Source organism: Pleurodeles waltl, chromosome 1_1 (genome assembly GCF_031143425.1).
Source record: "Pleurodeles waltl isolate 20211129_DDA chromosome 1_1, aPleWal1.hap1.20221129, whole genome shotgun sequence".
In the NCBI taxonomy this organism is placed as follows: Eukaryota; Metazoa; Chordata; class Amphibia; order Caudata; family Salamandridae; genus Pleurodeles; species Pleurodeles waltl.
Window position 1 is genome coordinate 523,140,323 of NC_090436.1, and position 24,804 is coordinate 523,165,126.

Here is a 24,804-nt window from a genome sequence, read left to right on the forward strand (position 1 = left end):
GCTGCATCACCCCTACTGTCCTCGCAGTCTACATTCAAAGCACCCCCCAGCCTTTGAAGGGTCAAACTTCTTTCCCTGATACCCCCTCCCCTTACTTTGGGATGTGGCTCTGGGCTCCCCCACTTGGGCTTCTATTGGTCACTCTCCAGGCTTCTCTTTTTTTAACTTATCTCCATCCTTTCCATGGACGGGAGCCTCTTCTACCTCCTTGTGTTCACAACCAGATGACTTATTGGATATGCTAGTGCGTACCTACTCATAAGATATCTTGCCCAGCTCTCTAGGGATAGAAAACGTAGAGTCTACCAGATGCTAGTATAACTTCTCTGAGGGGCAATTTGCCAAACTGTGTTCCTTGACCATTAAATTGTACAAGCCTCATAGGTATTGGCCTTGTTACCATTAATGCACACATATAGTACACACAGAGGCATCTACAAAATCAACCCATAATCGTGTTGCTCCCTTTTGTGTGCTCCTAAACTTTTGCCTATACCCTTCAGGGGTGAGACCAAAGAGCTCAATGGGTGCACTTTTCATGTGAGTGTAAGATTCTACCAGCTCATCCTCTAGTGTCAGCAATCTGTCTCTCCCAACAGTTGGGATGAGCTCTCACAGTAAAGACCCCCAGTGTTGTTCATCGCATCCACCCTTCTCTTCTTAAGAGCTCTCTCATAGGATGCCAGCCATTTGCTCATGTCACCCCCCTCAGTATACCCGGGCACAATCCTCTTGGCAATGTTGGATCATAGGCACCCTCAGCAGTTACCTCTGTCACTCTGTTGCAGCCACCAAACTCCTGGGGTCTCAATCCCATCCTGGCCCTCCTTTCATCCAGAGCCAACCTTTTCTCCTCCATGCCAAGCCTCTTCTTCTGTAGCCCCAAGAAGCTAAGCTGGGACTCTATGTCTATAGGCCTCCTCACAGATGTGGAGCTCCAAGACAGGGAGTTATGTCTTGAACAAAGTGTGGGGACCACACTCTCCTGGTTCCCCCTCTGTAAATAAGTTGTTGGTATCCTCCTCATCCCCACTCTTAGGGTTAATCTCATCCCCCAGTATGGACTGTGCTCTCGTTCTGCTCTCCTTGACCATCCCAAGGCTTTGAGAGCTTTCTCCAGGTCTTCCTTTACAAGATTTTCCTCTCTTCGCATAGAGCCCTCAGTTTATTGATTTTCAAAGTAGGCAAGGTGGCCAAGTCAATTCCTTTACCCTCCATCATTTAAGACTTTTCGAGGGAAGGAAATCTTTTTGCTACTCTTTAGACTTTTCTTCACAGAAGCAGGTGCCTAAAGTGATGGAAATTGGTCCACATGTTACTTCTCAACATGGCACTTTAAGTCAGATACCAAGTTATTAGTTGTCTGGTATAGCTAAACACAAGTTCTGGATCCCAAAACTAGGCACCAATGTGAGGTTTATGGGTGTACTATTTGGTATGGCTAGGTAGCCCTACTGTGCAGTAGATTCACAAATCTCACAAATAACGTCTTGGGTCCAGTCAGGTACATTTACGAAACCTTAAGCTCAACTCTGGTTAGTTCAGCAACTTCATCCCGAATTGGGCAACCAAGTCCAGCATGGCAGAGGTCCGGGGGGGCGGAGAGGATACTTTGGACAGTTATCTGGCATCCAGAGCAAGATCATACTTTACAAGATGACCCCTATAGACGATAAAAGAGTGATCCTGCTGCTGAGGGTTGCAGGTTCAAAGATGATCAAGATCCTCTTGATGCTTTGCGGTCCACGGGATGAAGTCCGTTGAGTCCTCGGTCCACTGTTGAGTGGGGGCAACTCTGGCCATGGATTTCGGAGGGCCACAAAGTCCTCTTTGCAGGGTTTCAAGCTGCTCATGCAGACCGTGCGTTTTTTCAAGACAGTAATCAGGGTGCAAATCTTTGATTGAGGCTGGTGTCTCTCACGAGTGACAAGTCCAGTCACAACCAACACCTATGGGTCTAGCAGACAAGGGTGCACGTTTTGGCTATCTCCAAATTGTCCTTGGGGGTACCCGGGGTCCAGTAGCGGCAAGACTGCTACAGTGGCTACCAAAGATGTGACTTGGGCTCCTTCAGCTTTAATATCCTCAGTGCTGTTCTTGGGGGGCAGTCCACTGACGCTTGGAGTCTCTGCTTCAGACTGGGGCTGGTGAACTGTGTTTCACCGAGCTGGGTACGCAGAACAGGGTTCAAACTCCACCAGCTCAAAGTGCAACAGGTGCAATCACTCTGGCCTTACAGCCTCTCTTTCTGCACTTCCAACGGGTTCAGAGTGGTCTCCTTCTTGTCCTCTTCCAAGGTCCTGTATGTACTGACTGTCAACGTGCCAGTGGTGTCATGTTAATTCCAGGAAAGTGCCTTTAGGGGATCCTACGGTCACTAGCCAATGGGCTACTGAGTCCCCTCCTACCTAGTGATGAAGTTCCTGTGATGTGTGGCATCTGGCTATCCCAGACTGCCCCATTCTTGCCCCCTTCATGATGGCACAACCCTTCTTCAGTCATGAGGAGCAAGGTAGCCTTCTCTAGAGGTGTGGCTCCCTACAGACAACACGCGCATGGGAGAACCAGTTTTAGGGTGAGTTTCCTGCTTCGGACCCTGTCTCCATACTGCCTAAAGGACAAAAGGCATTGTGTTAAGACGTACTGGGCCAGGTGACCCATCAAAGGCAACTTCTCCTTTGAAGCACTCCTCCAGGCTAATCCCGAGTGGTCATCCAGGCAGAGGAGTTGACACCTCGCTACTGCAGCACGGTCTTGTCTTGTAGCCTGGGAGACATTCACACGTTTCTCCGGGCAGTAAGAAACCTATCTGTATGTGTGTGCCTATGTGAGTCTGCCGGACGAGCAGTGCATAGAGTGGTCACTTTTCTAAAAGTGGCCAACTATTAATAGTGACATTAATTTCAAACTGTGCATCAGAGCGCATTTAATGTCACGATTAATTTGATACCTCACATTACCCAATTTGGTAGTCCCAGCCAAAAGTTAGTTGAGTTGGGATGTCACCCAGTAACCTTGCGTTAGCCAATGATGCTACCAACTTTACCCACAGCAAAACGACAATTTGGAAGTGTTGCAGTCGAGACATATCAAAATATATGACTCACTTAACAAAATACACCTCCCGTCCGTAGGGCTCGCTAGGCCTTCCTTAGAGTAGACTTACATATAATGTTAAGGGGCAGGGTGGCTTTGCCATCAGCTGAAATGGCAAAGTCTAACTGACATTGAAAACACTGTCCTTCCAGTCTGCAGTGGTGGGCTGGCAGCCATTTTGTGTCTTGTCCCATGAAGGATGGCCCAAATAGTTCTGCAGCCCTGAGTGGACACACTGCCTTACATGCCCTGGGTACCATATACACTGAATAGGGCCTTCCCTATTCAGTTTACCAATTCGACATAAACTTGGCATGGGGTCAGAACACTGGCACTGAGGTCTGGTTAGCTGGCTTCAATGCTCTCTCAGTGTTGAAAAACCAGCAACATCAGTCCAAAAATGTGGGCGGTGAACATGCAAAAAGAGACATTTCCTTACAAAAAGCCTCTAGTTCTGGGTGCTGCATACCTTTTGGAGTACCTTTCAACCGTCAGGAGTAATAGAATTGGGTCATAGTGGATAAAGAAACAGTAGAACCCGATGACCAAAAGCCAACTAGGTAGAAGCCAAGCGGCACAAGCAGTGAGAAGCCAAGTAAACTAAGATACTTTACACAAGACACCACTGAATTGGACATGGCTCTACTAGACTTTCAAAGCTTACATCAGCACAGTGAGATCGGCATGTCTTTAACTACTGAGATTTTTTAAAGAGTATTTCAATTTTCCAAGGGAAGCTGGATCTTACACAAAAGGGACATCAGGCACATTATTTCTGAAAGGGATTTAAGCAATATGAGACATCAATACAGGGTGGCTGGTAAAACTGGCGCTAAAAGGAGGCGTGGTGGTAGGAGATGGCAGGCACAATTACCGAGTATAGTTAAACAGGCAGCGGTTCTTGAACAGCTGGCGGGATATAAATCAGCGCAGAGTGCCCACAGTGCTTTCCGGAAGACTAGCAGTGCAGTAGTTTTTTGGGGTGGTTGAAAAGTTGCTATTTTGACATATGAACGTTTGTCACACCCGAGGTCTTGAGTGTTAAGGGGGCATTTAATCTTCCTTTTCCCGTTCTTCCCTCCCATCCAGGAAGAATAACTGAGAAAATACTCTTTAGACGCAACATAATTGAAATTTTTAGTGAGGTTTAACATCATTCTGTAATGGGTGGTGTTTTATGGTAGTGAGCTTTCATTCTACTAATCTTTTCAGTTTGCATTTTTCTTTTTTAAATATTTTAACAAAACATATTTAAATAAAAAGACCACCAACCTCATTAAACAGTGTTGTTCCAGGAAGAATGAATGCTTGGAATGGGTCAAAGATAAGATTCCGCTCTTCAAAGCCCTTTATATCCAATGTTAAAGGTCTGTTAGTTGTTCTTTTATTATTTGGCGAAATGAGTATCTCTTTCAAGTACTCCTGAAATAAGATAAAACAAATGTTTTTAGGGTTGGTGCCAGGAACAGTCAAGTCGGCAAAAGTAGGTGTAAATACAGTTTTATCGGTATTGAAATCAAATACACAAGCTATAACGACCTGGAAATAACCCCACATTATTCCTCTCTCACCCCAATAACCGTGTAGCCCTCCCACCCCACATCCCAGCTTCCCTTACCTACCCCCATCTTCCACCTGTTGTAGTCCAAAGTGAAATCAACCATATCACGTTAGGTTCGAGGTTCAAATTCCAAGGGACCACAGTCAGATTTCATCCTCAGTTAATTTTAAGCAGCACACCTATTTTAGAGTTTTCTAAAATATTAAATACCCTGATACTCTTGGGGTATTGTAATTCAATGAAATCTTTAGCAGAGAATCGCTGTGTCTGATCCTCACAGTAGCATCAACTCACCGTCAAACCTGAGCCAAGTATTTCTTCGATTGTGGTTAGCACAGAGTCCCAAAATGGCAATATCCAGGGGCAAGCCAGCACCCTGCGCTGCCCCGGTGACCCATCTGTGTTAATCTTCCGTGGATGTATTGCCATCTATAGAGCATTTTTAACATGGTTTCCCTTACCCTCAGCTTAGGTAGTAAAGTTGTTCATATAGATGAGAATATCGTCCCCTTGTTTCTAGCCTATGGTTATCTGCAGTTCTCAGATGAGTGAGAATTGGGGCTTTTTGGGGCTTCTCACCCGCCATCCAGAGTTAAGCATTTTGTAGAAACAGGAAGTAGCATGCCGATCCCCCTAGGTGGGCTGTTGCATAATAGCTGAAGTGGTCAGGGACCCCCAGGCACCCCCCGGTGTGGTCATAGACAGCATTGGAGTCTAGCTATCCTCTCCTTCCTACCTTGCCAGGCAAATGAGGAGCAGAGTGACAGGAGCTCATGGGATGTCTAGGGTAAGCACGTGCTCTTAGAGTGTGTAGGGCAAGCGTTTGGACATGTAAAGGATCTTACGAAAAATAGACATATTGAGGGCCCCTGTTCTTCCTAGGAGGGACACTCTCTTATGGTTCCAGTCGCCCAATTCGGATTACGCTGCTTTTAGTAATTATTTGATTTTAATCTCTCCTCTTCCCTGGGGTGTTTGCTAAGGTTAAATCTAAATATGAGACAGCAGAGTCTGCCCAGTTAAACGAAGTTAGTTAATGGTGCTCTCCAACACATCTCAAGGGGGCAGAGACATTGACATTTTCTGATTTAACATTATTTTGAAACCCGGATACCTGTGGGTAGGTATTAAGCTCAGTCATGTCCAGTGCTTAATTTGTGCTTGTTGTTTCCGGTGCTGAGCACCAGCACTTATTTTTGAGGGCCGGCGCTTAGTCTTCTGTCTCAAGCATTTGCTGCGAGCAAAAGACACATATGGCAAAGATTGAGGAAGAGAAAGCTTCACAATGGGAGAAAGCAGAAAGCTGCAAGAGTAAGATGAGGGGGCAGGGAGTGGCTAAAAAATGGATTGAAGAGGCCCGGTATGGCTTTATGGTTACCTGCCTTAGTGTTCCGTGTTCCCATATTTAATTGCATCAGCCGCGTGTTTAAGAGGAGGCATTTGGGCACCGGCAGGATTTTATTTACAAATTAAGCACTGGTCATGTTATATGATATGTGGGAGAGAATATAGTGGGTTAGTCACTGAGAGGAGAGTATTATCCATAAACATCGTAAGTTTTATGTCTTGGGTGGCAAACTTAATCTCCTTAATTTGAGGGTTAGATCTAGTTCGCTGTGTCAGAGGCACGAGGGTCAGGGCGGAAAAGGAGGTGAAAGGGGCATCTATGGCTAGTAGCTCTTCCAATGGATTACCACTAGTAATGCAGAGTGTTGACCATTGTTCTAGCTCTTGGATTATAACAGCCAAAGAATGGCCAATTACTTATCTCTCTCTTGTCTCCAGCACCCACAATGTATCAGCCATAAAGCCACAGTCAACTCTGATGAGCACTTTGTCTGCATCCATGCTGACCAGAATGGAGTATTTGTTTGTTTTGCTGCCTATATCTAGCTGGTGAATTGCTTTTTCAGGGTTGACACTGGTTAGGCACTCTTTGATGAGGCGTGATGTATCAACGTCTGCCATTATATCCTGTCACCACAAGGTGTTGATCTCAGTGAAAAAATTTACATCTATATCTAGAAAGGAAATCAGTAGGAACAAGACATGTTGGAATTCTTGCCCCGTTTGAGGATAAGAGATATCATTGACAGCTATGACAAGAATCATTGTTCCCTCTTGGATCATTTCTTGCATTATCTTCTCTAACAGGTGCAGTAATAGAACGCTAAAGCATTTTGTAAAAAGCAGCTGTGAACCCGCTGGGACTTCGGACCTTTGGGGGGTGTAGTTTTGCTATGGCTATGAGAATTTCTTCCTTCACCAGAAGTTGTTGTAGTTTATCTCTGTCACTGGGTCGGAGTGTGGAAAATTAGTCCCTGCCGGGTATTTCCTCTCAACCGAAGGTCTGTCTCCTCATTTGTGCAAGGATGTTTAGAAAAAATGTGAAATCACTCTGCCTTATCCTCCCTTTTGTGAGCAAATGCAACCATCTGGGCTTTTCACATGTAAAATATAGCTTGTGGATTGTCAGAATTTAGATAGATTAGCAAGTAATTTCCTTGATTTATAACCTATCTCGCTAATAAGCAGGCTGCCCTGTAGAGTTCTAATGTTCTAATCTGGCCCCGCTGCACTATAATTTTTCTCCAGGCTTTCTGTGATTGTATGTGTTTCAGTTCCAGATATCCCCACTCAGTTTCGTTAGCAGGGCCTCTTCCATCTTCTTAAGACTGGCGCCCCACAATAAAGCTTCCTCGAAGTACTGCTTTTAGAGAATCATTAAAGGAAGCTGCACTCATTTCACCCATATCACTATGGACAAAATATTCTTTTATACTGAGGTTTATGTTATTGTCTGTTACGGGGTCCTAGAATAAGGACTCTTGCAGGCGCCTCAATCTTCCTTTTCCTTTACACATTTCTCTGGGGAAGGCCAGAACACAAGACACCGACCCGTGGTCTGATAAAGTGATGGAGGTCTGGGTAGCTGCATCTATATCTGGGAAGAATCACTCAAGATTGTAGTTTAACCTGGTGTAGCTTATATGTGCACCTGAGTACTTAGAAAAGTCTACTGTCAGGCGGTGACTGGTTCTCAAGGCATCAGTTAGCCCCAAGTCCTCTGGGAGGTCCTTGTCTGCTGCCGTAAGCACCAATGTTCCCCGTGCAGGTTACTTACCTTCACTAACACATAATCTGGTAGAGTCTCTATCTAGCTGCAGATTGCTTACCTTTAGAATTTCCAGGTGTTAGCTTGGAATCCAGAACTTTTGCTGAGCAATACCCTTGCACGCATTGTCTGGCGGCATCGTTCGGATCCGTGTGGCATCATCGGCATCGTTGGACCCGTCTGTGACGTCACGATCGTCTATAATGGCACAACCCAGGTGCGCGTACATCAGTACTTTTCTACAAACTTACACATCAGAAGTGCAGAGCTATTGAAAGAACCAACAGTTTTGTCTGTGCAAAAAAACTAGAGCCCTGAAAAGGGACAACCCTTAACTCTAGGAAATATGTCCGCAGAGCGGGGAGGCATGGGTGGGTGTAAGAAATCTGCAGCTAGAGAAAGTCTCTACCAAATAATTATTACCGAAGGTCAGTAACTTGTTTATCCGATAGAGGCTTCTAGCTGCAGATTCCTTACCTTTAGAATAGATACCCAAGCCACAGCCTCCTGGCGGTCGGCTGCAGACAAAGTGTTCTCAACCTAAAAAGTCCTGCAGGACCGAACAGGCACAGTGCCCATCTCTGCAGACCTGACTGTTCAGGCAGTAGTGTTTGGCAAACATGTGCAGAGGCGCCCACACTGCAGCCTGACAGATGTCCCTGACTGGTATACCTCTTGCTAACACAGTGGTAGCAGCCTTGCCCTTGGTGGAATAAGCCCTCAAGCCCTCAGCAGGCTGCTTCTTGGCCAGAGCGTAGTACATTTTTATGCAGAGAACGACCCAGCATGAAATGGTTTGTGTCTGCACTGCCTGACCTTTCTTTGCTCCCACCTACGCCACAAAGAGTTGGTCATCCACCCGGAACGGTTTTGTGAAGTCAAGGTAGAACAATGCTCTTTTTGGGTCCAGTTGATGGAGTTGCTCCTTTTCCTTGGAGGGATGTGGTGGAGCAAAGAAGGAGGGAAGGCTGATGTTCTGACCCAGGTGAAATGGGGTCACCACCTTAGGGAGGAAAAAGGCACAAATGCGAAGCACTACCCTGTTCACAAACATGGTGAGATACAGAGGTTTTGATGAGAGAGCCTGCATCCAACTCACCCTCCTGGCAGAAGTTATTGCCAGTAAGAAGGCTGTCTTGATGTGGAGCAGCCGGAAGGGACAATTGTGTAAAGGCTCAAAGGGAGCGCACATAAGATAGGTGAGAACTAGATTGAAGCCCCACTGAGGCATGATAAAGGGCGTAGGAGGAAACAGATGTACAAGCCCTTTACGGAATGTATTAACAAAAGAGATATGAATAATGGAAGCTGATCGGGCTGCCGAAGAAAAGCTGATAAGGCAGAAAGATAACCCTTGAGAGTTTCCAATGCAGAACTCTGCTGGGCAAGGGACAAGATAAAGAGAAGAATGTCAGAGACAGAAACAAAAAGAGGCTCAATATATATTTCTGTACAATATTATACAAATCACCTCCTACGGCAAGTGTATACCGTCTTGGTGGCGGGACGCCTGGCTGCCAGAATAACTTTCAGATTTCGGGAGGAAGGTTGAAGGCTGTCAACTATTGCCGCTCAATCTCCACGCATGAAGGCGCAGAGTTGATAGGTTCGGTGGAGAATTGTTCCCTGCTTCTGCAACAGAAGATCTTCACGAAGGGGCAACCTGATCGGAGGATCGGTGCTCATTTTCAGAAGCTCAGGATACCAGACTCTCCATGCCCAGTCTCGAGCCACCAGGATTACTTGGGCCTGGTTGTTCCCGATCTTCTTGAGAACTCTGGGCAGAAGTGGTATGAGCGGAAAGGCATACAGGAGGCCTGAGCTCCACTTGCGTCAAAAAGCGTCACTGAGTGAGTGCCGCCTTGGAAACTCTAACGTGCAATACTGCTGACATTGCACATTGTCTGCATAGGTGAACAGATCTAACCAAGGCTCTCCCCACTGCTGAAAGAGTCCTTGTGCCACCTCCGGAGACACTACACGTGATCCAGTAGGCAAAGGCGGCTGAGTTTGTCCGCCCTGGCATTCAGAGAACCTGCCAGGTGTCAAACCACCAGGATTATGCCATGATGTTACAGCCATGTCTATAGATGCAAGGCCTCTTGTCAAAGGGTTCATGACCCCACACTGCCCTGCTTGTTCCAGTGCCACACTGCAGTAGTGTTGTCCATGAACACCTGTACTATCTTCCCCTTGACAACTGGAGGAAATGCCTTCAATGCTAGCTAATATGGAGTCCGGAGGCCTCTGATTTCCCCCTCTCCCAGATCACCACCCCATCCCAGAAGTGACACATCTGTTGGGGAAGAGAGAGAAGTCTGCCTCCATCCCAATCACGGTTCATTAACCACCACTGCAGATCTTTTGCAGTTCCCTCCGAGATCTGAACCGTGTCAGTGAGATTTCCCTGATGCTGTACCCACTGGAACTTAAGGTTCCACTGCAGAGCCCGCGAACCCCATCTGGCATGTTTTACTAACAGGATGCAGGAGGCCATGAGCCAAGCAGCCTCAGAGATTGTCTCACTGCAATCCAGGATAGAGGCCGAAACATTGGAATCACAACCTGAAAATCCTGGACTTGCTGCTCCGGAGGATAGGCCCGAAATTGCACTGTATTCAGAACAGGTCCAATGAAAGGGAGCGTCTGAGACTGAGTCAGGTGTGACTTCGGCATTTTTATAGTGAACCCCAGCAAATGCAGGAGGCTCACTGTAGTCTGAAGGTGGGTGACGACTGCCTGGGGCAAAGAAGCCTTCAAGAGCCAGTCTTCGAAGTAGGGGAAGACTGAAACCCCTAATCTGCGAAGATGATCTGTGACCACCGCCATCACCTTGGTGAACTCTCGAGGGGCACTAGTAAGGCAGAAGGGTAGCACAGTAAAATGAAAGTGCTTGTGGCCTACCTAGAATTTCAAGTAGCACCTGGGGGCAGGCAGAATGGGGATGTGGAAATACGCATCCTTGGAAGTCCAATGCTACCATCCAGTCTACTTGGTCTACGGCAGACAAGACCTGGGTGAGCATTTTGAAAATCTCCTTTTTGAGGAAGAGATTGACGTCCCGTAAATCCAGATTAGGGCGAAGGCCCTTCTTCTTTTTGAGTTTCAGAAAGTAGCAGGAATAACAACCACTACCTACTTATGATATCAGTACACTTGCTAGGGCTCCCTTGGCCAAGAGAGCCACAACTTCCTCGTGGAGCAAAACCAAGTGATCCTCCATGAGCCCTTCTTTTGAGGGAGGCATTGGGAGAGGGAAAGACTGGAAGGGGAGGGAATAGCCCTTCTGTATCATCTGTTAGACCCATTTGTCCGATGTTGCGGCCTGCCGGCGAGGGAGATGAAATTGAATCCTCCCTCCAACTGGATGTACATGTTCTTGCAGAATCACACTAGGAGGGCTTAGATGCTGTAGAAATTCTAAAGGTAAGGAAGCTGCAGCTAGAAGTCTCTATTGGATATTAGATTTAGATGTCTGCTTCTAGTTATTGGTTCAGATGACCAGGCTGTGAAGAGGCAGGTAACCCAACCTACAAATTGTTTTTGGCCCCAGTTGAGACTCTAGATTGATGTCACTGTGATCAGTCCCCCATTGTATTACCCTCTCAATGCTATCCATCTACCATCTTCGACTTTTAGAACCCTCTCAACCAGGAAGGGGCATGTATAATATATCAGTATACCCACTCCAGCCATTTTTTTCCACCAAGGGAAAATAACTACCTGGGAAAATCTCCAGATCTCAAATGGTGTTGGTCTTGTTGAAATAAATGTGCTTCTTGAATAAGTTCTATTTCGGTGTAAAGGGCTGTTATCTCATGAAGGATACTTCTCCCTTTCTTATGGTTATTTAGCCCTCTAATATTGTGTGTTGTAATGGTTAGGTTAGCTAAAGTCATGTGTATTACAAATGGACGATGCTCGCATTTGGTGATCCCACCTCATGTCTAGTCTTTGGCTGCGGGCCAGCAGGCAGTTTCTCATCCATCTGAATCGCTTTCCAACACAAGTAAAATAGAAGGCTTCCTTAGGCAACATTCCTGCAAGAAATAATAGAGAGTCTTGACCTCGCTTGCGGGCCTGACCCACATTTCATCTCTAGTAATTCGAATTAGGTTGAATCCAAAAGAAAAGGGATATTTGGGGTAAGACTTCTGTTAATGCCAGCCTCTGAGAGTGCCTGCCGAAGCACAGGTCAGATTTGTGTAAGTGTTGTTCATGTATCTTCAGCCACTGCTTTTTCACATCTATCCCCACTTTTTCAGTCCCGCATTTGTGTTTGTCATTACATCAGCCCTCTTCTTGCATTGGCAACTCTGTGGTCACCACAGCCCCCCAGGCATACACCAGGAGGGTTACTAACTTTTTGCAAGTGCTCCAACGCTGCTCTACTCTCAGCCATTGTTTTTTCTGTTTGGGGGTGTTTCTCTTGTTACAACCTGACACCGTGTGTCACTCCAGAGAATGAACTGCCCCATCTGAGAGAGCTAGTTGCCCATTTCTTTCCTTGCCGATCGAAGAGCAACTGAAAGGGGTGACCAAGCTTAAATCTGATATTGTTGTCTTTGAGCAAGGAGGAATTGGCCTGAAGGTGCACCTCTTGATTAATGTGATTGACTAGAAGTCTTGATAAATCTGGAACTCAATGCCTCTGAAATAGATGGGACCTCCTCGTCTCACAGCTGCAAGAAGCACTTCTTTATCCTCAAAACTGCAAATGCAGACCATAATATTTGAGGGGGAGATTTGAGTTGGAATATGCAATGGGGATCTGTGCCATAGTTCTAAAGGACTGTCTCATACTGGCCCTAGATGAACCTTCTAATATATTTTCCTTCTTTAGCTGATGGGATGCCTCTAATGCACAGGTTGCAGTGCCGGGTGTGGTCTTCTAGAGATTCTTGTTTTTCCCGAAGTACTATGAGCTGGTAATTCACTGTAGTCAGGATCAGTGTATTCAAGATCTATTTGTAGTGTCCTGCTGGGCACGTTCTAGTGTTTGGCCAGCCTCTCTGCTGAGGGCTGGCCTCCCACATACACCCCACACCCACCCAACACAGGCGTCACCGGTCAGGTGACCCTGGCAATAAAAAGACCCGGGCGCACGTGCCCAGGGCCAGTTCCAGATACCACCAAACTGTGTCCGTGTCGACTTTATTTCAGTAGCATGGGGGCCTAGGGCCCCAACACTACATTGGCGACGAGAGTGGGTCCGATCCCACGTGGCCGCAAAGAGCATCTTCTATAATGTGCCTGGGGGAAAAGCAGGCCGTCGCAGCTCCAGCCCCGCCCGTGCACATAAAGTGGTAGGTGCCAGAAAACCACTATGTGGCTACAGAGCGTTCCGCAGCACTACCAAAACGGCTGCGGTCCCAGAAAATTAAGAAAAGCGCAACGGTGCTAAACAAGCACCCACCGAGCGGTGCGGCGACCACAGCACTACCAAGACGGCTGTGATCGCCGTGAACAGGACGGTGCTGATGCGCACCGAAAGAAGTGAGGTAATGCCCAAGGCCGCCCCCCTATTTGAAAATGCTAAGGTCAAAAGCGCGACCCGCAGCGTGTGAGCAGGCTGCCGGGCCTCGCACAATGTCTGAAGAAGTGAGGGGCACGAAGCAATGCCGGGGCCAGCTGCCCCTGCCCCCAAGAAAATAATGCGGGCCGCAGCGTATGCCATGCCGCTGCGGCCGCGTGCGAGGAAGAGTATGGTGCTGGCATGCACCACAACAACAACAAAAAACGACATAGAAAACGCCCCGGGGGCCGTTTTCCTTTGTTCTTCCTATTTCAAATAACGGTGCTGTTCCGCACCAAGTTAAAATGCCCGGAGCCGCCCTCCACGAGTCTGCTGAAGCGCGCCCCCAGCGTGTTGGGAAGTCTGCTGGGGCCGCGCAGAGAAACGAAAATGGTGCTGGCATGCACCAAAGCCAAACAAAGAGAGATGCCCAGGGCCGCCCCGCCGCACAAGCGCTCGGTGTAGACACGCACCTAAAAATATGCCACTTCATGCCCGGGGCCGGTCGCCCCCAAGAAAAGAATGCGGTCGGCATCTTGTGCCAAGCTACGGCCGCACCACACAAGAAAATGCCCAGGGGCTGCCCCCATCATCCCTGCAATAACGAAGGCAAGAGGTGCTCCCATGCACCACAAAAAGAATGAAAATGCCCAGGGGCTGCCCCCCCCCCCCTCTGTTCCGGCAGTAATGAAAGCATGAGGTGCAGACACGCACCAAAACCAAGTTTGAAATAAAATGGCGCATCCACGCACCAAAGCACCAGGTGCCCAGGGCCGCGCCCCCACCTCCAACAAAGGACTAAAGAAGTTAGGTGCTCACACGCACCTAGATTGAAAAAAACTGTGCCCGCAGCCCCCACTTCACTAACGTTTATGCCATCTGCATGCCTCTTCAAAGGAGGCTGTGAAAAAAAAATACTTTTACAAAAAGCCTCTCCAGACTCCAGAAAGGGCCCCCACCAGCCTGAACAGCTCCTCAGCAGCATGTCTTCGCAGCATAGTTTCACCGGCATCTGCTTCAAAACAAACGAGGCCGGTAGGAGGAAGACTGTCCTTCAAGTTGGAAAAGAAGTGCGCTACTGGCATCCAGTGGCCAAAGTTGGTACTGCACCTTGGAGCTGTGTTAAAGGGAAACAAGCTTGGATGAAGGCAAGTTTACAGCAGCACTTTCAGAAAGTGACTGCTCCAGACCAAGAGTGCCCCCCTGGACGGAAACAGCGCAGAAGACGGAAACGGCGAAGAAGAAGGAAGCGACGCGGACGACGCTGCAAAAGGGAAGAAGAAGACTGAAGCTGTCCCAGTCAAACTGCAACGACGAGAAATGGTCGCAAGTGCCACGCGACGCACGAGGAGAGCGCGCATGGACTGCGCAGCCCCTGCCAGCCGTCCACCACCACCGCCGAAAGCACACCACATGCCCCAGCAGTGATGGACATCACCGCAGGACAAGAAAGGGACATGCCAGGCAATATCAAAGGACGCCCAGAAAAAAGAGACTGTCACGTGTGCAGAGAGCTGCACCAGAGAACGTGACAACACGGAAAAACACCCGCAAAATTGGAGAGAGCACCCGAGAGCGTGACGTAACGCACGGGACAAAAGGCCGTGCAAGCCGGCTTTTCAGCAACACAAGACGGCCACCATTGGCCCATCACACAGAAGGTCATCAGAAGCGACCAACCCTGCAAAGCACGCGCAGGTTCAAGCAAGACTCAGTGCCAAGAAAGCACTGCCTTGAGGCGCAAGCACTGCGCCCTCAAGTGAAGAGGAAGCGGAAAAGAAAGTGACCCTATGTCACTGCCCTGCAACGGGCCAGAGACTCAGCAAGGAGTGTCCTCCCCCACACTGCCTCAAGACGGAGTCGACAGTGACCCACAACAGGCAAGAGGAGAGTCGCACACCCCAAGTGGCAAGATGCCACCCAGCAACACTGAGAAATGCCTAGTCCTTGGACAGGACAGGACCTTCTAAAGGTCCACACAACAAAGGAGAAGAAAGCGTGGCACAGCACCACGCTATGAAGAAGGAAGAAAAGAGACTGTGTGACATCACCTGTCACATTGAAACACCTGACGACCACAGAAGAACAAGAACGGAAGATCAACAGGGTGGAGAGATGGAGGACTCCCACAACAAAGGAATAGTGCACCCACAGACAAGACAGCCACCGGGGTGCGATGACGTCACTGGAGACAGCTCGGCGGGAGTGCCAAATGTAAGACGCCATGCGCGAAGCGCGTACTTACCCCACATGTCAAAGGTGACCATCCAAGCCTCCTGTCATCGGCTGCTTGAAGCAGATGGCACCACTGCTAGCTAAAGGAAGACTGCACTCGCTGTGACGAAGTTACTCCAATCACCCTTCCTCCAGCAACATCACTTGTCGTCTAGGTCTCCCAACGACAAATGTCATCATTGCCATGTGCATCACGGTATCCATCAAAGGAGCAGTTAAACAACCATAATGGAGTCCTACACCTCTGCTTTAATGCTCTGAAGAACTAGTCAACCAATGACCAACTGCTCGCCCTATCGGTATCCTGCTCTCGGTGACAAGAGCAAGTCGTGACCCAGATCCATCTACCCCTGTAATTGCACGAGCGACTAGGCAGTGGCTCCTAGGAGGTCTTGCAGCTGCCCTATGTGGCACACAAGCAGCCCCAGCGCAGATCACAAGCAGTCCCGTGACAACCCAGACAAGGGTCCTCTCAAGCTTGAGAGAGGACTGGACATTGCCCCACCGATGAAGTCAAGGAGACAAACAGGGCTGTGCAATGGAGACTCCCAACAGGTCACAGCACACCAAGACTGTCTTCAGTGAATTAACATGACACCAACTAGACACCCTCCTGGCAACGTGATAGATAATTGCCCTGAGTCCGTCTGAGAGCCCTCATGCACCTGATCCATGTCGGCAAGCGCCCTGACCACGGAACATCCACCCTTGTGGTTGCACGAATGATTTGACCATGGCTCCTGTCGGAGAGCCTGCAGCGGCCGGCAGATGGCCCACACGCAGCCCAGCACAGTCCATGCCAATTCAGTGGCAAACCCATCGAAAAGGCCTCGAGGAAGTTCCATAGTGAAGAATCCAAAACCGAGAGGTGGCCTGGAAGCAGCTCTGCCATCAGAGGGTCAGAACATACAAAGGCTTCAGAGGAGGACCTCACAACATCCAAGATGTCATCCGTCTTCAAGGGATTGGCCTTCGTGAAGCCAGGATGTCTTGGCAAGCAGATTCACAGTGGACTCCACCAACGCTAGTGATGCACCCAATTCGAATGATACGCCCTATTTGAACAAATTGAACTGTAAACACCACCAGCCTCGCCACGAGTGCCCACAGGACTGAAGCACAGTGCATCAGTGGACCCTTGTCCAATCATCTGACTGTCAGAGTCCGGATTTCTTCCACACTGTGTTTGTGCCCGGCTGTGACTGGTTAAATCATGAACTCGTGCAGAAGGATCCGGGTGCTCCCAGCTGCACCTGCCCACGGTAATCCTGCGGCCTGCCTTCTCGAGGCCGAGAGACTGATGGTGGTGTTTTTGTTACTGTGTTTTTCTCTTTCAGGTTGGACTTTGTTTTTTGTTCCTCAAAGTTTTGGAGGAATGTAGTGTCCTGCTGGGCACGTTCTAGTGTTTGGCCAGCCTCTCTGCTGAGGGCTGGCCTCCCACATACACCCCACACCCACCCAACACAGGCGTCACCGGTCAGGTGACCCTGGCAATAAAAAGGCCCGGGCGCACGTGCCCAGGGCCAGTTCCAGATACCACCAAACTGTGTCCGTGTCGACTTTATTTCAGTAGCATGGGGGCCTAGGGCCCCAACACTACACTATTCTTAACTTGTCCTTGTAGGATTTGAGTCAGTGTACTCTGTGACCCAGATCGTCGAGGTCCTTCCTCATGTCCAATAGACTCTGTATAAGGTCTATTCGAACTGCACTGATCTAGTTTTTGAAGTCCATGAAGAATCACATCATAAAGCTTTTGGTAAGCCTTTCATCTTCTTCCTGAGTTGCACTGGACATTTCTTTATGATCACCCCAGCTGCTTGGAGCGTTTAGAACTCCATTCTTTTTTTTTATCAGGGTTCACTTGGAGAAGGGCTTTGATCATGGCATCACATTTTGGTCTTCTGAGGCCATGTCACTGAAAGTCTCTTGTGTCCCTCTATTTTGCTCTCTGTATGAAGGTCCTGTTCTCAGTTCGAGACCTCCACTCACCATCTCTATCATCTCTATGGAAGGAGATAGAGAAAATGGATGCCAGACGGCCCCAGGCTAGGGAACAGTCCAGACATAAGGAGTTGCCCTCGGAGTGTATCATCGAGACCGGCTGCCAGCAGGACACAGGTAGGACATCAACTAAGAGTTCAACAGCCTCTGACTCTCGTAAAACCAGTGAGGTGTGGCAGCCCAGACTATGTCACCAGAACTTGAGGTGTGACCTGGCACCTTCCACTGTTTTTTCAGTACCGCACTGGGACAGCGTTCAGGGCCCAGTGGTTCGTGTCCTTAATTAGGCCCAAACTTCCTGGCTGTGCCAGTCCAGCAGGTCCCAAAAGTCTCATTGCAGTGGATGTCAATGTCATCTATATTCAGTGCTGCCCTATACTGCCTTGAAGCCGTCAGCCAGGAATCATTACTTTCTGCTGCCACCCTCTTGGATGGTGGACTCACGAGACTTTGTAGCAGTCCCAGAGCAGCCCAGCCAGCAATGAGATATAACTAGGCCTCGCCATGGCCCCCTAAGGAGATCTTGTCCATTTTAGGTCATAGATGGGTAACTCAAGTTACTATTCTAATATGACTGCTCACCATGTTAAAAAGGTACATTAAAAATGACCACTATGCTTCATGAGGCATGCACATATAGGCACGACGACTGATAGGTTCCAGTATGTTACAGGATGCTCTTGGACAGGAACGTCATAGAAAACCCTTTCCAAGATTGCTGACCATGTGTGTGCATATGCTTTGAATACATGTTTTTGCAGCGTTTTCTAAACTGATTTACATTAAGCTGTGTCTAATATATTTTTGCATTAAATTACTCAATGCTTATTGGTGTATTAAATTTCGTACTACAGATTCTGATTTTGTTTTCCATGTCTGCAACCTTACTATCTCTTTCATATGAAGGAGCAAGACACAGAGGATTTTTGCTTTTCGTGAGAATGGTGATGATGTTACCACGTATTGTAAGGAATTACAATACCTCTGCCTCAGTCCTCTACGTTGTCATGGAACTCCTTGGTAGCTTGAAATATCCTTACAATGTATGGCAGTGGGTATTGTATCTCATATATACTAGGGTTAAGTTAAGATGGGGTGCCAGAACACAAAGACTCCAGATAGATGTGCAGGACACATAAGGAACAAATATAAGATGTCTCCGAGGCAATTGTACCATAGAGAACTCTGTGCAGCAGGGTATTACATAGTACCATAGGAAGCATGTTCTATGGTGACAAGAGGTGAGGTCACAGACCCACTGGGAAGGCACAGCAGTATCAGCCTTCATTGAGTGGTTTTGGCTATTCGTAGCTGGGCAAGAGCTGGGGGATAGGCGATGCATGGTTAGATCATAGTTCCAAGTAACACATTTTCAGGCAGAGGCCATGAAAGATAGCGGAAGAACATTCTTATTTCTAAATTTCAAATCTTCAAAGTATGTGCAAACCACTGTTTAGAGTGATCTTTTCTGCCAAATAGGTTGGTAAGTTGTACTGCATGGCACCGTATAAGAACCAAACTGTTATGAAGAAAAAAATGAGCTTCAATAAGGAATCAGCAAAGAATTAACACAATTGGAGTCATTCACCTGTAAGTCTTACGTCTGGGATATGGCTGTAAGGTATTTCAATAGAAATTGTCTAGAGGTACCCTACGGGGTCCTCTGTACAAGAGGGGTAACATACCTGTATTTCGCTTAATACACTTTTCATGTGGAAATCAAGGCAGTGTCAATAACAGTGCTTCATTTGAACCGGTGGTTGCCAGTGGAGCCACTGTACTTATTTTTGGTGACCGGCTCTTATTTTTCTACATCAGGTGTTTATCAAGTGCAAGAGAGAAAAACCACAGACAGGGGAGAGAAAGATGCAAAACCATCACAGACGGAGAAAGCATGAACCTGCAAGAGTGAGATAAAGAGACAGAGTGTGTCTCGTAGAGGATTAAAGAGGCACGAGGTGTTTTTTTTAAGGCTACCAGCCTTAGTATTTGGTGTTTAATTGCACTTCTAAGCAGAGCTTTGGGCACCGACACTAACTTCCACAAACTAGGCATTGGTAACAAGTATTACGTGCGTTTGTTAGGACACAGTGACCCCAACACCTGGTCAAGTGAAAACGTTGGTTCTTCTTATGGTATATAGACAACGAGACGGGATCGGCAACTCTAGCTTAACTTGATAATGAAAAAATATTTCAAAGCTTAAATTACCTTGCGGCCCTCCTGACCTTTACATGTGGCCCCCAGGTCAAAAGCAGCACTGGCTGCTGTTTTCTCGACTAGGTAAATAAATAGGCAATCTTGTATTTAAAGCTTAATTGAAGTTGAGGTTATCCTGCACAGCCTAATTTTAAGAAACACCTTTATTTTTAAAGACATTTTGCAGCAAAAGTGTAAAAATATGATAAGGTCTTTTCAAACTTTAAAGAGTGTAGTTCATTTACATGAAGAACTGTTTCTCCCTAATACATCACTTTATACAAGTGCACTGAGAAGTATTTTTTTTTAAGCAATAGTTTTCAAACATGAATTTACATTCATTCTCTTGCCCCCAACACCCTGAAAATAATGCAAGTCAGTTGTTAAGTGCACATTTTGGGCTGGGATCCTATAATACATGAAAAACATTAGTTTATTAAATCAAACACAGGAGAAGTTTTTGTACAATGCACACACAGAAGTGTTGTATTTCAATGTCCTTTTATATATGATAATGAAGAATAAAGAGGGAAAGTGAAATTAAACAATTGCCTAGGATCACACAATTTAGGGAAGCTGTGAATATTCCCAGGTTTTTTGGATTCTCATTAAGCAATCCAGCCAATGGATGTATATGCTTTGCCTCCCCTACCTACACCCACCTTACAGGCACCGCCCCCCCCTTTCCTGGTTTTAATCCCCCACCCTCAACTGCCACCCTTCTATTATCAATGCAGCCCTCGGTCACATCTCAGACAAAACCGTTTGGCCCCAGGGAACATTTTTGTGAGTACCCATGTTCTGATACAAATCACTCAAAGTAATCTATTGCGGGGAAGTGGATTTTCTCTAGTAACAAGAAAGTAAGCAAATCTTTGAAACATTTCAGTCTCAACGAAACATGTCAGAAAGTTGTAGCTGCTTTATATGAAACATATAGAGATAGTTTGCATACTTTCCAGTGTTGTAGATAAATCGGGATTTTCCAGACAAGAAAAGTGTTTTTTTCTGAAAAGTTAAAACATAGAAGAAACAGCCTCGGAGACTCCCTTAGGACTGTAGTCATGCTGATGGTCGCTGCAGATCAAAGCTCAAGATTGTATCCCTCAGCGTCCTTCAATACAAATTGGACAGAAATGTGATAACACTCAAATTCTGGGCACAGCTCTTCAGAAGTGCATCAAGGAGTATGGTCACTTGTTTCCTTCAATAAAGGAGCAAGAATATTCATTGTGAAGTAGTTCTTTAATTAACAGAAAGAAGGGCAGGAGTCAATGCAGCACCACATGATGTACTGAAAGCAGCCGAGAGGTGTGTGAAAACGAGGGCACCATTGTGTATCTTTTCCACAGAATGTATATCACCCGTCTTGAACACGTTGGAAATTTCACTCCAATGTCTTCCAAAAAACCCAGTCAGTAGTAGTGATGAAACTCAACTCAGGAACTGGTAAGCAATGACTTTCTAGGCACACTCGCTTAAGAAATACAGATGTCCAGGTTTCAGCAGCAGTGGCTAGAAAGGGTCTTTTTTGTGGACCTTTGTGCTGCTGTTTTAAAACTTACCAGTGGTCGGTCATCAATATGCACCCAAAAGACTTAGTAGATTAATTTTCTACAGGCAGTAAGGAAGGTGTTAAAGTTTACAAGACCTCTAACAATCCAGTTTTGAGTTTAACAAGTTCCAGAGTAAAATGGCTACAATGTACATATGAATGACACAAGTGTTTTGTTTTGGAGGTAGGACATAAGTCATACACTAGTACATCTTGGCAAACACTGATGTAAATTCCAGTTTCTCTGCTTGGAAGGAACAATTCTGATGGTGGTGCAGCCTTGGTGCACTGCCATTTTGAGGTGCATAGCCATGTGTTTTCTTGCAGTGAAGATTCATGTGGCACTTTGGCATATAACGTGTATTAACAAAATGAGTGCTCTGTCACCAGGAAGATGTGAGCAGCAGCAACAATGCCCGTTAGAATATTCAAGCTTCAATCCCAGTGGCGGCTACCACCAATCGAGGGGGGGGCGTTGCTGAAGAGGGATGGTGGTGTTTAAAAATAAAAAAATGTAAAAAACGTACCTGCCGCTCTCGATCCCGCCTGCCTCCATCACTCCTTTCTTACCACTAGTTAAAGGGGCACAGACTCCCAATCCAGAGGCTGTTCTCATGCTATACCACGCATGAGAGCAGCACCAGGATTGGCCTGAGCAGGCTAATTTGCTGCTCGCTCGGGCACAGGGAGCCTGTGCCATTTCTCCAACCCGGCTATGTAACACAGCCAGATAGGAGAAATTTAAGTGTACATGTCAGTTTGGCCGGCCTAAGACAGCTGGACAAACCGACATGCGCACTTTACAGTGCCTATCACTCCTCCTTCCTATGGCCCCACCCCAGCCTGGCTGAGCAGGGAAGCAACACTCCTCTGCTATTACGGAGGAGCCGCCCGTTCATGCCCATGACTCAATACAGAAAAGGCCATCAGCACCACAGCATGCAAGCTAATCCATTGTACTTCTTCACCATCTCACTGCTGGTGTCCTTTTAATCTTCTGAGAATAAACGGGCTGACAACATCGAAGTTGCTTTATGGTGAATTTTTCTTTTAATCAATGTTCTGCTTTTTCTGCAGGTTTTCTTATATAATGTTATGTTTCTAATGGTTAGGATTTTCTTTGCATGTTTTAATGCCTCACAGTGACTCATGTTCCTCTACATTTCTTCCTTCTCTCTTGTTCTTTTGAGTCACCTGGCTTCTTCTTACCTCTCTTTTGGACAGATGCCCTGGTGCCCTTGATAGGTCTAGCTTGGCAGCACAGCTGTCACCAGACCTTACGTGATCAACAGAAAAAGATCTTTAATGAGATCCTGAGAGATGGACTTTGGCTCTGGCCGAACGGTGATTTCCTTGAGAGCTGATTTTCATTAGATAGATGCTGTGTGCTTCTACTGACAAAAGTGAATGTATTAGACTTTTTGCCTTGTGGGAAAGCTTATGCTCAACACAGCAAGATTGAGTTATGGTGACAAGCCAATGATCAAAGCTATTCACCTGGCCTGTTTATTATGAAACTTTTTGACAATGCAAAGTAAGCGTGACTTAATTATTGTGAAAAACATATGTTACAGTGAACCAGCCTTTAAGGGTGAACTGTTATTTTACTGTGCTAAAGTTTGTAGACAGGTATTTTGCGATATGGGATGTCACTGATTACTACAGAAGGAAAGGGCTTTGGTTTTTTTGTTACCCCATGTTACAAACCTTCGAGGTAGAAGATTTATACTTAGAGAATCCTTGTAATGCTCTTTTAGGAAGTGTTGTATGTTGGTTTGTCAAGCGACATGTTGTACATATTTGTAATGTAATAATTGTATACTGGCAACTGCCTTGTGAGAAAGCTTACGTGGAATACGTTAGGCCTTAGTTGGTTACGCAAACAAGCCTAACTGGGTCACTGCAAAACGCAGAAAGCCTGCCTTATTTATTGTAAAAATGCCATGCTAATACCAAGAGGTTGTTAAGTGTGGATTTTTCTAACACTGTGTTAAAGCCTGTTACCAGGTATTGCACTACATGGATTCTCATAGATTACTGCAGTAGGCAAGAGATTTGTGTTTGGCTGCCCCCTCTGTATTCCTCTGCTGACAAACGCTGCAGGTAGAATATTTTCACTCTGATAATCTTTGGCAATCCTTTTAGGAGTTTTGAATATTGTTTTGTCAATTTAAAATGTGTATCATGTAAGATTATCTGACTGTAGCTTCAGGGTTGACTTGTGAAAATGCTTTTGTAGAATTCAGTAGACCTAAGTTAGTGACAAGTCAATAATAAAGGCTATAGGCCTGAATATTCATTGGGTAAATTGATGTCAGAAGCATACAGCCAATGATTTGTGTATTATTACAAGGTACAACAAGGGCTATAGGCCTAACCACATTATTGAGAAAAACATTTGTTAACGCCTAAAGGCCTAGGATGGGTTGTCATTACACTGTGGTAAAGTCTTAGACAGATATTTTGTTACACAGAGACTACAGCAGTAGACAAGGGTTTTGTTGCTGGTTACAGGCTCTGACAAATGACTAGAGTTGCAGGATGCAGCATGAGGATCCTTGTCAGGCCTTTCTCAGAAGGGGTGTATATTGTTTTGCCTTCTGATTTGTATATTTGTTGTGAGGTTATGAGTGTATCCCTAATGGTTGCCGGCTTATGTAAAATATGGAAGGCATGGATTCCACCAATCACCCAGTGGTCAGGGGGCAATTAGGCAAGTGGGGGCCGGGTAGCTGGGCTACTCGTGTTCGATGTGTTGGGGTGGGCAGAGGCACCACCTGGGGGATAGATCACCTACGTGCCATCGAGGAGGTTACCTGTGGGTCCCAGGAAAGTTAATGGTGTGTCACAATTATCTTTAGGCATGATTGTGGTGACATGAGCTCTCAGAAGTTGGAGAGTTGTTCCTGACAGCAAGTAGCATATTTCAACCATGCTTCTACTGTGGGGGGCGGGCCGTCTCCCCCAGTGCATTGCCAGTCAGCGTTTGGCCAGGAGTAAGAGCATGGCTGTGAGGCGGCGGACTCCTGGGGGTACGCCCATGACATATCCCAGGATTCTGAGTAGGGGAGTTTGTGGAGGAGAGTGACCTATAATACTGAGTTCAGCAGAGAACATCGGTGATCGGGGTAGCAAAGTCTGAATCCCATGTGGTGCAGGCTTCTGAAATCAAGACGGGCGCCGTTTCTTGCATGATGGAGTAGAGGCATGTGACCTGTTTGCGTGGTAATGAGTTGGTGAGCCTGTGTTCAAGAGCTTGTACAGTGGGGGAGGGGTGACAAAGGAGTTGTGGATCGTGCAACATGTGGCGCGGAGCTGGTGGGAAAGAAGGATCTCAAACACCGTGGGAGGTGATGGTCTGTTGGTTGCAAATGGGGGTAAAAAGTGGTTGACAGGGTATAAATCCAAGAAAGTTGTGAGGCTGCATTCTCACACCCTCGTCCTGGCAGCCTTGCCTAGCAAAGGTGGAAGTGGAGCTTTGCACGTCATGAGAGTGGAGGGTGCATACAGGTAGGGAGGTCTGG

General features: G+C 46.8%; 1 protein-coding gene across 2 annotated transcripts in view; it reads right to left on the minus strand.

Moving 5' to 3' along the window:
- The window catches only part of KIAA0825 (KIAA0825 ortholog), a 2,111,807-nt gene that overhangs the window by 600,113 nt on the left and 1,486,890 nt on the right, over positions 1 to 24,804 (minus strand). For both annotated transcript variants that reach the window (XM_069225418.1, XM_069225426.1), the window contains exon 19: positions 4,369 to 4,518. In XM_069225418.1, the coding sequence (XP_069081519.1) occupies positions 4,369 to 4,518 (150 nt within the window). The remainder of the gene's footprint in view (positions 1 to 4,368; positions 4,519 to 24,804) is intronic.